The sequence below is a fragment of the Squalius cephalus genome (assembly GCF_949319135.1).
Source record: "Squalius cephalus genome assembly, chromosome: 5".
NCBI classification, from domain to species: domain Eukaryota; kingdom Metazoa; phylum Chordata; class Actinopteri; order Cypriniformes; family Leuciscidae; genus Squalius; species Squalius cephalus.
The window spans coordinates 4,190,271-4,206,006 of NC_137126.1; the positions used below are offsets into that span (position 1 = coordinate 4,190,271).

Below are 15,736 nucleotides of genomic sequence, written 5' to 3' on the forward strand. Positions count from 1 at the left end.
GCTCGAGGCCAAATAAAGCAGATGTTAGTGACCTCTTTAACCTTATTATTTATTTATTTTCAAAGAAGACCTGCAAATGTCTGATATTCCAAACACTAACATGTTTTCTTGTATGAACCCTGTTGATCATACAGGTGGTCCAGTAATCTGGAAGGGAATATCATTAAATCCCTCTGACACTATAGCTCGACTGACTCAGTGATCGCTTTGGAAGAGCTCATGAACTCAGAATCGGGACGTGTAGCAGTTAAAGGTCCCGTTCTTCGTGATCCCATGTTTCAAACTTTAGTTAGTGTGTAATGTTGTTGTTAGAGTATAAATAATATCTGTAAAATTATAAAGCTCAAAGTTCAGTGCCAAGCGAGATATTTTATTTAACAGAAGTCGCCTACAAAAAACGGCTGGATTGGACTACATCCCTCTACATCCTGCTTTAATGACGTCATTAAAACCGTGTTTAGACTAACCTCCGCCCACAGGAATAATGATGGCGAACGACAGACGTGGTTGATGTTTATCTATAATCGGATACCGCAAAAGTTTAATTCGAAGTTGTTAGTTTGCTCTGTCCATTTCACCACGGACTGTTTTTCTAACCTGGGATAATATCAAGCAGACTTCTCTCAGCGTTTCATACTGACGAAGGGGGCAATTTCAACTATATTCCAGCAAGCGGTAAGTAGTGATTTAATATGGAAGTAGCGATCAACTTCACATCGTTTCTCTTAGTAGGATGAAAATAATCTTACTTAAACTGTGATTAATATACAGAAAGCGATCACAGAACAATCCCTTTCCAATCGCTCAAGCTGTCAATCACACAGCGCGAGTTTATCTGGACACTTGCCAAAACTCGTTATGAAATCAATGACGCTGTTACACTGCACAACGAAGCTCTTACTGTATTTATATGCCTCATGTTTGCATTGGTGAAATCATTAGTGAGTGCAGAAACTGCGTTGCAATGATAAGATCTTTTTTCACGCGATCAACAGGCTGTCATCTGCTCAATGCTCATCATCACTGCAACCTTTTATGTGATTGAAATAGATCTAAATACTTAAAAAACTTCTCACGATTCGTTAATCCCGATAGCTGTAATAGTAAAAACGTATAATAGCTGTAATAGTAAAAGTTTTCCAGATAGTTCCACATGTAATGCCAGATATTTCATATGCAAGCATTTCAGCCAATCACAGCAGAGGGCGTTTACACTGAAGTCTCACAGCAGCCAATCACAGCAGAGGGCGTTTACACTGAAGTCTCACACAGACACGCCCCTTCAAACAATTATAAAAACATTTGATCTAAAAAACATACTAACATTATAAGGGCACCACTGGAAACATTATAAAATAATAAAATTATCCATGGAATGGGACCTTTAATCAACCATATCCAGCACAAAAGAAGTCATTACTCAAAGAAAAGAGTTAGTCAGCGGTCTGAATGAGCAGAGTCTGCATACATACTGGTCAACCGTTTGGGCTCGCGAGATTTTTGAATGGTCTTTTTTTTTTTTAAATGACTATTGCAAACCGATTTCTGACTCAAAAGAAAAAAGTCATGGTGAATCATAATTATGACATAAAAAGAAATTGAAAATTGAAACTGAAATTAGTGATCTGGACTGCATGTGTAGGGCATCTGAGAATCCACTCTGTTGCAGCACATAAAGAATGAGGCCTGGCTTTGTCTTGCTTCCCAGGAAAGATGCCATCTTGATGTCAGTATATGTCTCTGTTCAATCCCGATGTTCTCCTCCACATCAGTGTTTCCTCCACATCACATGCGAGTCACTCGTGCCGTTTCCACTGATGCTCCTCCACTCATGACAGATGTTTGCTTCCCTGTCGCTGATGAAGTCTGGATGATCCCTTTCGTCTTTGAGACTGAGACCTCGATGTCCATTTCCCCAAAAACTGTCTGAAACATGGACTCATCAGTGTTTCGGATCATCTGAGATGAGCTCGGGCTCAGAGAACTCTCCAGCATCTCTGCATTGAACTGATGTATAGTTTCTCCTTGAGTAACAGAGATTCGAGAGGCAGACTGTGTTCAGTGTTTTCCAGAGTTCTCCTGAGCACATGTGTCTGTATTTAATACCGTAACATGATGGTTTATCATGCAATGGCGTCTGAGGGGTCAAAGGTCACGCACATGCCTTGCCCAGCACAGACTCAGATTTCTCTGGATTCCCTGAATCTTTACACATTATCATGTATGATAGATGGTGAAAGACCTAAATACTTTGCAATCTTGAATTGAGAAATGTGATTTTAGAATTATTTGACAATTCTCTCATGATATTTGGCACAGAGAAGTGAGCCGTGATGACCTTTCCTTGCAAAGACTGAGAATCTCCTCTTACACTCAATCACGATACTCTCACTATTACCAGTTCACCGGCTCATTGAACTGGTAAAAAACACTTTCATTTGGATACTCTAAAATCTTTTCACTTTTATTTTCCATTTGTCCCAACTTTTTTGGACTGTGTTGCAGCTATTCAAATAATAAAAACTACAATTCATTTGGCCAGTAAAAACATTTAACATTTTTTTTCGTTGTACTATTTCAAGATATTCTTGATTATATTGCATTTTACAAAATTTCTCTACTTTTTTGGAATTGCAGTTGTAAAGTGTCATTTATTTCTGTGATCAAAGCTGAATTTTCAGCATCATTACTCCAGTCTTCAGTGTCACATGATCCTTCAGAAATCATTCTAATATGATGATTTGCTGCTTAAGAAACATTTATGATTATTATCAATGTTGAAAACAGTTGTGCTGCTTCATATTTCTGTGGAAATTCTTCTTTTTTTTTCAAATTTTCTTTGATGAATAGAAAGTTCAAAAGAACAGCATATATTTGAAATAGATTTGTAACATTATAAATGTCACTATTATTTAATTGAATGCATCCTTGCTGAATAAAAGTAAATAAAATGTACTGACCCCAGACTTCTGAACAGTTTACATGCACATGAAATTGAAAATCAAAGACTGAAAGCCAACTATTGTGGCAGAGCAGTGAACCATGTGCAGCTTGTCATACAACTATAACCATAAGATTTTTCCCAGTTTACGGTTTATGTTTCTATACATTTGTTTGCATGATCTATCAAAGCTAAAAATGCTCAAATGAAATGAGCAGGTTTGTTTGTGTGTGTTTTAATGGATAGGAAGAAAGTGGGAGAAATGTGATGCTCAATCTGGACTCAAACCTGCATCGTGTATGTGCACTGGATCTGTGAAACATTATGGATATGATACCTCACAGTGGCTGATATGAAGAAAATGACAGAAACTCTCTTAGACAGCCTTCATAGGCAGTGCTTGTGTCCATTGTTCTCACGCATACTGTCATTAATGAAGCCAGACATGGGTGAGGGATGTAGACCTCTGATGCTCATGAGAACCGACAGGCGAGAGAATGACATGAAATCTGCGACCTTTGAACGTCAGTCAGATCTAACTATCACTAACAACTGGACAAAACACAAAGTGAACATGTTTGATGTTTGGACAGGTAAAATACTGAGCAATTATGTGAATGTAAATGTGCATGTCACAGAAAATAGATGCACAAGCAACCTGGATTCAGTTTAGACACTGATCTATGTAGATCTTGTATATATCACAAGTCTGTGTAATAAAAGATTATTCTTAAACTGATGTGCCTTTGAGAATAAGGCTTAATTGCAAACAAATTAGTTTCAAGGTACAGCCTAATAAATAAATAAATAAAAAAGGGTAGCAAGTCAACTAATAGTCTTATAATATAAAATAACGCGTTAGTTACTGATACTGAGACTTTCAGTTTTGTTGCCAGATCTGTTCATGTCTAAAGGATCCGTTGATTGTCATCACGATGTCAGTTTGCACGTATGGGAAAACAGGCAAACAATTTTGGCCAAAAAACAGGACGTCCTTTAAATACAGACAATGCGCCAATCTCTCGCCATGCCTGGTGAAGCACGCCACGCTTAATGTACATTAAAACATGACGAATGTGTGAGCAATCAGATCCTAGCCAATCGGAATCGCGTTGTGATGCAGTGGGCGGGGCGCGCTGTTTTTATTTACAGGACTCGAGTTTGAGAAAGCACATTTTGTTACTCTGTATCTTCTGTGTCTGATTAAGTTATTATTATTCTGGCATGTTCTGGTAGCATATATACATTTGTTAGAACTGCTTTTTTGCTGTTGTTACATAAAGAAGGATTTCGAGTGGAATATATATAGGGCTCTAAGGTGGAATTAATTGATCACTAAATAGGCTATTTAATATTGCAATATGGACTTTTTTGACCAAAATGAGTCACCGATTAACACCACCATACCGACTGACAACTGGACATTTGTAAGTAGTTTTACAAAATTGTACAACATAGTTAAACTTATGCTTCGGGCGCGCATGGTTCTCGTGCCCTTTTCACTATCGCTTTTTTCTTTAAATTCTCTTTTTTAAATGACTAATAGTTTAAGAAATTTTAAAAGTAATAATCATTTCAAACACTAACGCTGATTCTTATTTAGCAAGTATAAATTAACCACTGACTAATACACGTTACGTGTATATTTCCAGACACTTCATATCTAGGTCATGCATTGCCATAAACTCATAAAATACTTATCTTGCATTTGATGCTCTACATGCTTAAAATAAACACACACCGATTAAATACACTATTCTTCCTTTGTTTTTCTTGTCTTTTTAAAGGTATACTCTATAGTGCGATGTATTCAAATGACAATGGCCATCCTAAGGTAGGCTATCTATTTATTTTATCGTAGTTTTGCAGTCATTTAATAAATAGATACTTGTATTATGTCTTGTATACTTATTTATATGTGTTAATAATTTGCATCACAGCATTGTAGGTGCAGGCTCCATAATTGGATATGCCATTTATACAAGACTAGTGAAAAAACCAGAGGTAAGCCTCCATAGCTATTGAATCATTAACAATATGTTCATGCATGCAGATGTAATTTTGACCACAGAAACAAACCTGTGTTCCAGGTGCTGCCGTTGTTCTTGTTAAGTTTAACAGACCTGCTGTTAGCTTTGAGTTGGATGGTTGGTGGTCTTCTCTTCACCCAGAACTGTAAAGCTTACGACATCTGCTACAACCTCCACATTGTGGAACAGGTACAAAACTGACACAATATCATGCCAAAATAATGCTTATCATATGCGAAAGAACAGTACTTCCTCTATATGCCTTTTTTTTACATGCAATGTTTTTGCATCATACTTCCACTTCCACAAATAAAGCCACATTGGAGCCGTCATATTTGATTGACTGCATCTGGAATCAAAAAAACAAACATATTACTAAGATGAGCATCCTTTTCAAACGTTTAAAGTGCTCCTGTTATGCTATTTTAAAGGTTTCTAGCCCTAATTTAGTTTTGCAGGTCTCTTACAATAAGGTTTCCATGCATCCATGGTCAAAGACACTTTAATTTTCTCTTTAATTTTCTTCAATCAACGATTCAGTCTCTCTAAACCCTGCCTTTCCGAGAGCCTGCTCTGCTCTGATTGGTCAGATGGGGAGCCAGTCTGTTGTGATTGGTCTACTTTGCTTTGATTGGTCAGACGGCACAGTCTGTTGTGATTGGTCGACCGCTTACAGCATGTATCTGAAACCAAACACATATTAGCATATCTGAATTTCAGCTCCGGATCTTCCTCACACTTGATGCACAGTGATACGAACAGTAACAGGCATCATTTTTACTGTAACAATTCCAGCGTGAGTCTCATCCTTCAGAAGTGCATCAAAGTGGATTTGCTTTCATAGCACAAAAAAACAGCGTCTTCTCAACATGAACAACTCGAACCAAACTCTTCCGGTCTCAGATACAACTACAGGGTTTGAGGGTCAAAGTTGACATTGTTCACTGGCAGCCAATGAAGAGCACAGACTGGCATTATGCAGATTTAACACAAACCTAGACCTACATATGTTCAAGACTGGAATTACTGAGACTCGTTTCAGGCCGTTCAGAATCGCTTCTTTCTTTTGAGAGAAAATAACTTTATTTGTCATGCACTTTAAAACTTTGCAGACCTTGTTCATTCACAAACAGTTTTATCACACACTGCATGAAAGAGAAAACATAATAGAGGCACTTTAACAATTCTTTCACTGTTTTCTCCTGTCACTTTTAATTCAAGGAATGTTTTTAACAGACTGTTTTTTTTTAACATCAAGAAGAAACAATAGCATGTTACCAAAAATACCATAGTTTATTGGACGTGTACCATAGAAGTACCATGATATCTTTTGTAGATTTCTAGACTACCATAAAATAACCTGATATATGCATATTGTAATCATTTAGTATGGTACTTCAAGTTGACACAATCCCTTTTTCGAAAATGGAAGGTCTTTAGCCAATAAATTGTTGTGTAAATGCTAAAAAAAAAAAAGTTTTAAAACACCAGTGAGGGAGTTTTTCTCTACTCTGCCAATGCTTTACAGGCCCAAACATGTGTCTCTCATTACTGAAGCCTGTGTGTTTTCCATTTTGCTTAAAATATCACAGAGAAGACAAGGATGTGTGCTAGACAGTTTCACTTCGAAAATGAGTTGTTCTCCGCTCAGACATTAAAACCTAAAAGCACAAAACAAACGTGGAACTGGGACGAATGTGAAAAGGAAGTGGAGCAGCAAATTTGGTCCATATTCTTTGGCCAGATATAATGAGTTCTGCCCCACTTCTAAACTCCACACACACACTTGTTTATAGCAGTGGATTGTCATGGGTGTGAGTGGACGTCACTGCTCAGTAATGTTGGAGGCAAAGTTCAGTCTGTTGTTTGGAAGTGGTTTGGTTTCCCTAGACTTATAAGTAGAGCTGCACGATTAATCGTTAAAATATCGCAATCGGGATTCAAACACCCATTGTGATCTTATTCCTAAATGACAGCGATTCAACTCTGTCTATTAAACTTTGACAAGTACGAGTACAGTGAACACTCAGATCTGCGTTCTGACCCAGAGAGAGCAGATGTCATGTACATGTATGAAACCGCTTCACAAACAGTCTTTTCAAGCGTCTCACTTTGTGTCTTTTCAACACAGTATCATTATACAATAATTCAAATTATCACAGAAGTACTGGGATAAAAGTTTGTGGTAGTGATCAAAATAGAGTAAATCACCTTTTGAAAGTAACTTGACGCTTCAAATAATGATTGTATCGATTACATCGTTACACCAGTAGATGGCGACAAGTGACTGTTAAAAAATGAGTCATTAAATCATTCACTCAAGAAATTTGTTCAAAAACGCTGATTCATCCAGTAATGCAACATGTTAGGTCTTTATGAGTGAGTCATTGAATCATTCACTCAACCTTTTTAAAAAAAATAAAACATTTTAAATAGACTACAGCAATTAACATTTTGTGAGAATCTGTTCTAAATTACATGTTACTTTGTTTAGCTGTCTATTTAGAATCGTTGGAGAATCGCCATCTCTATTTTAAACCAAAAAATCATGATACTCAATTTATCCAGTATCGTGTAGCTCTACTTTTAAGGCATTACAGGAACAAATCATTTTTTTGTAAATTAAATTTGTTATTGGTTATGCTATTATAAACTAACCTAGCTTGAAAAGTAACATTGCATAAAATTGTGACACAAAGTAGCGTCATTTAATACGGACATGGTGAAGGGAAAAAATATGAGATGGGAGGAAAGAGTATACGTCAGTGCTTTTGCGTTCTCTCGCAAATGTTTTGTGCGCACTTTTGAGTTCTCGAGGGAACACAAAGGTTTTGTGAGAGAACGCAATAGCATTCAAATATTATTTTTCTTCCCATCATTTTTTTCCATCACCATGCCTTTTTAGGGGCTCCATAATTTTACACCATCAGTAAATAATCTAATTCCATTTTCTCAGTTTTTATATATATATATTGTAGTGTTGGATGCATTTGTCAAGCTTAACAATTCAACATTATTACTCACGTAATTACAAGCAGAATTTATCAGAAAAATCCCCTGCTATTTGTGGAAAATGCTGTTTTTCTTCACATTTGACACTGTTTGCCAATCCTCCATGCAGTGAAAACGCCCTGAGTTTTGGAAAACCCTGCCCGAGGTCATGTGACACTCACTGATGAGTCACATCTAACCAGACCGGCATGCATAAGTTTACTAGAATCGTTTACATTTTTAAGAGCTCATAGTGACTAATTAAAATGATCTGGTCTTTAATCAGTTCATGTTTTCTTCTTCTTTAGGGAACCACTAGAAGTGTAAAATATGTAAAACTACATTTGAATGTAATTTTCATCATGCATTAAGTGTTTTTTATTTTAAGAATATAATTAATAACAGGTATTAATCTATAACAACAGAATCATAATGAAAACTAAATCGTAGCATTTGATGTAAATAAAAAACTTAAGTTTAGTCGCTTTCTTATTTTTTTAAGTATAATCAAGTTGGTTGTACAAGTCATTATAACTTAAATCATATTAAACTGACTTAAAAATCCCTTCACATTCACCTTTGCATGAGCTTTAAGTGTTTCACTCAGTGTCATTGAGCATACAACACTGCACTGAATATGACACAGTGCCCGCTGACGCATTTTGTAATAGTGCAATAGTGTACATAGTTTTGTGACTGTTAAAATCAGGCAAAACACACCTTGATCAAATATAACTAACAACTAAAATCCTCTTTAAGTCAACTGTGCTCCAAGTAAAACAGAAAGGAAAACCATGTTGACTAGTTAGGCATTTCTAGATGAATGATATTCTATCTTTAACAACATAAAGAAGTTGCTCAATCCTGGAACAAATGTGCCTTAAGACAGTGTTTCTCTAACCCTGGTCCTCGAGTCCCTTGTGTAAAAACAATGTGCACGTATTGTGTAATTCAAACCTTGAAAAAAGCTTTACTTACAGATAATATAATATTAATAAGGCCACTTAAGTGTATTTAAAGAGAGTAAATAGTACTATTTCTTAACACACTTAAGTGCACTTTGTAATCATGTCAAGTTAAAAGTTCAACATTAAAGTACATTTTAAATCATTATGTATTAATAATGTTTTGTCGTGCTGTAAAGTATTTATTTTGATGTGTTGATTAACATACTAAAGCACATGTAGAGTTCTGGATTATAATTTTAAATGTAGTTTGTTTTTTGATATTACTTTTAAAGTTAATATACTTTAAATGCACTAAGTTGCAACTTCATAATTATAAATGTGTAATTATAAATATATTTAAATACAAAACAAAAGAAAGGACATTAAAGTATATTTTAATTTACCATAAACACTCGTAAGTACATTTAGCAGTACACTTCAACCATATTTCAGAGACAAAAGATGTAATTATGAAATTACATATAATGATGTACTAAAAACTCTTCAGCTAGCTGCATTTAATATATATTTCAACTGTAATATATTTTCATTTAATTGCAATTAACATGCAGTCGTGTCAAATAAGCATATTATTTCCATAATAAATATTCTTTTTAAAAGTGTACGTTGTCACCTGAGGTTTCTGTTTTACCTGTGTTAGTTCTTGTTTCATTTGTCTCTGTTCATTAGTCATCCCATTTGTTTCCATGGTTACTCATTTGTTAATTGATTATTAACCGCACCTGTTCCTTGTTTTCTCCCTTCTATGAGTCTGTGTATTTACAGTCCTCCTGCGTCTGTTATTTTGTTGTATCGTTAAATAAAGAGAGACATGGGTTACAGTATTGTGTGACAACATGGTTCAACTTTTCTGAGATTAGAATGTGTAACTAATTAAACTTCATTAACTTCTGCCTTTGACTTTCATCCCGCAGACTCTTTATATGGCCTCCTTCTTTTACACGCTGCACTATGTCTGGGTGCTTTACGCCGGGCTGAGCAGAAAGTATTACAGGAGACTGAACGGGCTCCCAGCCGAGGTATTCAGTTCATCATTATCGTCATGTTAATGAAGGAAATAAAGCAGAACAATGTAGTCTTTTATTTTACTGTAAATGCTGGCAATACTGATTCGCCTGTTTATTTCAGAGTCCAGCAAGAGCAAGAAGTTGCAGATGTCTGGCCCCAGTTCTGTCGTGGTGAGTACACTGAACATCATCGGAATGAAAATATCACTGAAACTGATATTAAATATAGATGGAGCAACATCATTTATGTAATGAAATTATAAAACAAGTTTGATTGCACTTTATTTTACAGTATGTGCACTTATGAGTACTTACCTAAGACTATAATACAAAAAATTTGGCTTGAGAAAGCCTGACCATAAAGTTTGAAGAAGTGTTGATAGATGGATAGATTGATTGCTAGGGGGTTATGTCGTTAGCATGTTTTAACACCGTGAATTAACTCATTTCTAACATGTAATAACATATTGCTAGCATGTTTCAACCATCAATTAGCACATTCCACATTTTAACACTTTGTTAGCATGAATTAGCACATTGCTAATGTTTTAGCATGTTGCTAGCACGATTTGTACATTGCTAACATGTTGCTAACATAATTTAACATGTTTCTAGCATGAATTAGCACATTGTTAGCATGTTTTAAAATATTGTTAACAGGAATTAGCATGTTGCTAACATGTTTTTTTTTTAGCATAGCGACTAAAACCGCAAACAATTTTTTTTAACTGAAATAAAGTATAAAAAAAACCTGAAACTTTTTAAATTTCAGCTAGTTGCCAGTATGCACAGTACACATTCAAGCAATATTTACAATAAACTTTTTTAATAATCCTGCATAAAATATAGGGCAAAAACCATGCACGATAAAACAGAAAATGTGATATTAGCAGATTTTAGGAATATAATGTCTGTCCTGATCTCTCCACACAGCCTTTTGCCTTTAATACTCACGGCGCCCGTCTTCGTGGCAGGAAATGTGTTTCGCTGTTACACAAACTTCTCCGAGCCCTACAGGTCAGTCTCACCATATTCTCACATCTGATTAATAAACGGTTGTTTCTCATTCCTTCATCATCATAACTTCACAGAGTCTTATTTGAATGAGCTTATTGTTATTAAACACTTATTACATACAATTCAGTTGTTATATCTAACTATAGTTAGTTGTTTGTGTGGGTCTAATGAACAATCTATGGAAGCTTGTTTTTGCCACAGAATAAACTTTTTTTCTCACAATTGCGAGTTTACATCACTTTTTATCTTAGAATTGCATTTTATAATGTTGCAATTGTGTTATAAAGTCAGAATTGTGAGATATAAAGACAAATCTTTTTTTTTTCTTTACTTTTCTATCTCGCAATTCTGAATTATAACACGCAATTGGGAGTTATAAAGTCAGAATTGCATGATATAAAGTCGCAATTGCGTGTTTTAAAGCCAGAATTGCGAGAAAAAGTCACATTTTGAGTTTATATCTTGCAATTCTGACTTTATAACACGTAATTGCGACTTTATATCTCGCAATTCTGAGAAATAAAGTCAGAATTGCGAGATGTAAACTCGCAATTGTGAGATAAAAATCGTAATTATCTTTTAAAATGTTTTATTCTGTGGCGGAAACAAGCTTCCATAACAATCTATCAGCTGGTCATTATAGCGAATAAAAAAATTAACAAAATCACAATAAAATATATGGATTTGAGTTGTAATTGTATTAAAGCACCACAGAAGAACAATGGTCAGTTGTGCAGTTGAATAGCCAGAACGATGAGCCTGACCAATCAGAGTCCAGCGTTCCAGACAGTTGTTTAATACGATGCCGATTGTCTTCCAGATGTTTGCTGATGCACACAGGGGCTGTTTACCTCACCTCATATGCAACAACAGAAGTCACAGCATGTGTTGTCATTCAAAACTATTGCATGGGCATTTTCCTCTTCACCTTCCTCTTAACCTTCATCGGCATCACGGTGAGCTTCAGCATCTCGTTTCTGAATAGCTGAGCAATTTATGATTCAAATGTACACTGCTGTTCAAGCATTTCAACAGTAATATTGTGAAATATCATGAAATAACTGTGAATATATGTTAAAATGTGATTTATTAGTGTCACATGATCCTTCAGAAATCATTCTAATATGATGATTTGCTGCTCAAGAAACATTTGTGATTATTATCAGTGTTGAAAACAGTTGTGCTGCTTCATATTCAATATTTCACATTATTATTGCATGTACAGTGTGACTGCTCTCAGAAAGGCATGCGACTCATCGTATTGCACCTGTGTGTTTCAGATTCTGATGTGTAAAGCTCGCTCGCTGTACAAGCGTGTCGTCACGTCTCAGGGGTTTTTCGGGGACCATCACTGGGCAACTCTGCGGCTCCTGGAGCGACGGATGCTGCTCTATCCCTCCGCTTTCTTCTTCTGCTGGGGTCCGGGTGAGCACACGATACCACAAAACACTGAGGAACCGATTTACTAACAGCTTTAGATTTTGACAGATTTAAAGTGTTAGTTCACCCAAAAATGAAAATTCTGTCAGTAATTACTCACTCTTATGTTGTTTCAACCCCGTCAGACTTTCGTTCATCTTCAGAACACAAATTAAGATATTTCTGATTAAATCTGAGAGCTGCCTCACTCCTCCATAGGCTTCTCTGTAATTGAAACTTGCCGGCCCAGAAAAGTTAGTAAAGACAATGTTTAAAATAGTCCAGGTGACTACAGTGGCTCAACCTTAAGTTTATCAAGCGACGAGAATACTTTTTGTGCGCAAACAAAACAAAAATAACGACTTTATTCAACTCTTCATGTTCTTCTGTGTTTCTCTGAGTGAGTGTAGTAGTGTAACAGCGCAGCGCTTCTGGGTTGTACATCAGAACGGAGGCTCACTATTGGCCAGCATCACACACATGCCAATAGTCAATAGTGAGCCTCCGTTCTGACGTACAACCCAGAAGCGCTGCACTGTTATTTATTGTGCCATATTTTAACCATGTTTATACTTTTTAATTGAATTTATAGATTTATTCTGAATCAAAGTAATAATAATATAAGTAAGGGATAATGTAGAGCGAGACGGTTGTTATAGCGAATACAGGCTGATCGGGACCCCGACGCGAAGTGGAGCTTGAATCCTGAAGGGGTTGTATTCGCTATAACAACCGCCTTGTTCTACATTATCCCGCTTATTACATGGATACCTACCAAATAAATTAATAATTTGACACAAAATATTGATTTAAAAAGGAGTTCATTGATTTAAAAACGATTGTATTGCTTCCGCTAAAGAAAATAGTGCGTTCCGTCTCTACGGTTAGAATCCTGCGTCCATAGCAACGCTCTGTTTTTCATGGCAACGGTGTGTTATACTTCGCAGCGTCAGTTATCAAGAAATAACACACCGCATTCTACATTAGAATTCAACCAAGCCATGTAATAAATATAAATAATAATGATAATCCAAATGCATGGAAGTTTCATATGCAATTCGAGTACAAAATCTTCCATTTGAGTGCAAGTAGTGAAATAAATCCACAGCTAAACACAGTTTTTTTATGATCTCTTGTTTATTTCAGCAATATTACTGGCCACTCTGATGATGGCGAAACCGGACGTAATCGAGGGAAGGGTGGGAGTCGCTCTCTACATCCTCCAGGTTCGCCAAAATACATAAAAGCTCCCGCAGCAATAATAGCTTTACCCTCACATGCGAGTGTAAAACAGTTGTGATCTTGTTCTCCTCAGGCGTTCACCTCTGCATCTCAAGGTCTGCTGAACTGCCTGGTTTACGGCTGGACTCAACAACACTTCCGCTCTCTGAGCAGCAGCACCGTACGCGACGCGAACACACAGACTCCTCTGTTACGCTCACAGAAGCCAAACTACGCCTCTCTGCGTTCTGCTGCGTCACTCACTAATCTTGTCTGACACACACACACACACACACATGTACTTCTGTGCATTGGGCAGATGCTTTAAATCTAAGCGACTTGCAGTGCATTCAAGATCTTACCAGTGGAGTCGAACCCATGAGAGACTGGAGTCGATACAACACACACACACACACACACACACACACACACACACACACACACACACTGCTGTGTCAGAAAAGCTGTCCTCATGAAGACTGAAACCAGCTAAGCATCAGTGTGGTCCTTCATGCGTGAAGCTCAACAGACGTGTTTGGTTTTGATGTCGCAGCTGAAGCAGTTTGTCTCGATGTTATATTACCGACACCAGATGGCAGAGATGGATGCTCACTCACTCACATACTGAAACGCTAGCTAAACTTTTCTTTTTTTCTACTTTGGTTTTTGATCATGAGATTTCAGAAGCTGCACCTGCTACTGAAGCTCATCTGCGAGATCAACTGTTTCATCATCCAGTGTTTGCAGTGTTTGCTGAAAGGTTTCAGATCACGGCGCACTAGCGACATGTAAAAAAGGGAAAGACCGAAGGGAGATTACAGCCATGGGAAATAGCTCTGAAACAGGATCTGAGAGGACGAAGCTACTTCTTTCCATCCAAAACACAATGCGCTGAATCCACCTACACACTGGCTAGTGATGCTGGGGTCAGTTACACACACACATAATTTCCTCTTGATGAACAATGTACAAAATAAAGCTGTGAGCAGTGCTTCTCAGCGGCTATTATTGAAGAATACGCACAGCTGATGAGAAATTATTTGCATGTACTTGTCAAGATAGTTGCACTGAACCATGGGAATAAGCTTTTTGCTTGAGATGGAAATGGAAAACTTGAAAATATACGGGAAATATTTCGAAATTGTGATTTCCAGGCTTGGGAAATTAAATAAACTCTTCGTTACAAACCAATAAGACTTTAGTTTAACATAAATTAAGATATTTTTAATGAAACCTGAGAGATTTCTGTCCCTCCATTGAAAGTCCATGCAACCAAAACTTTGATAAATGGGTTAAATGTGGTTTAATCAAAGTCTTCTAGAGAGAAACGATCAGTTTACATCAAAAAGCAGATTTAATGTAGGTTTTTATTCACATATAAACTTTGATCAACACATACATAAAGCACATCAAATATGGTTATCAGAAGTTCAAACACGCGAGAACAAACCTTATGAATAACTGTGACAATCTCTTTATGGACTTTTTTTAGCGTCAACGTTTTGTTGTTGTGTAAACTTTCAGTGGAGGGACAGAAATCTCTCAGGTTTCATTAAAAATATCTTGATTTTTGTTTTGAAGATGAAAGAAAGTCTTATGGATTGTGGGTGAATTAGTGTAAAGTCATGGGAACTTCTGTAGTTGGTAACATTTTCCAGTTATGCTCTGTTCTAAAATATTTAATTGACTAGAAACGGGTCTTATAAAATTTTCAGTACATGCACTTTTAGTGTACTTACAGTGTACTTACCCACAAAAGTACTGAGTAATGTAAGGTACAGTAACTACAGGTTTAGGGTTATGAATTACTACAGTAACTACATAGTATGTTCATGCGAAACAGGATTGTAAAATAAGGTGCTAGTCCTTGTTCAGTAATTACAAACATCTGGAAAAGTCACGTAAAATTCACTGTTTAAAAGTGTTGTGTAAATGTGTGGTGTCATAATCAACATGCTGCACCTCTTTTCCCGTTTTAGTTTGGCTTAGGAGAATTGTTTTCCCATGACAATTTTTCCCATGACAGAATGACTTAAGTTTCAATTTAAGTGTTTCATTTCTGAGTGCTTTTGTATTGTAAATATGTTTGTACATAGCTATTAAGTGTTGAATGAAAATTTCAATAAAATCTAAATAAGTGTT

At 36.4% G+C, this 15,736-nt stretch overlaps 1 protein-coding gene across 1 annotated transcript; it reads left to right on the forward strand.

Moving 5' to 3' along the window:
- Nucleotides 1-4,112: 4,112 nt before the first annotated feature.
- tmem116 (transmembrane protein 116) lies at nucleotides 4,113-15,736 on the forward strand. The gene is made up of 11 exons (XM_079872194.1): nucleotides 4,113-4,368; nucleotides 4,729-4,775; nucleotides 4,882-4,945; nucleotides 5,032-5,160; nucleotides 9,845-9,949; nucleotides 10,059-10,108; nucleotides 10,871-10,954; nucleotides 11,775-11,910; nucleotides 12,235-12,379; nucleotides 13,520-13,599; nucleotides 13,689-15,736. Exons 1-11 carry the CDS (start codon nucleotides 4,303-4,305, stop codon nucleotides 13,869-13,871), a joined length of 1,089 nt encoding a protein of 362 aa, XP_079728320.1. The 5' UTR covers nucleotides 4,113-4,302; the 3' UTR covers nucleotides 13,872-15,736.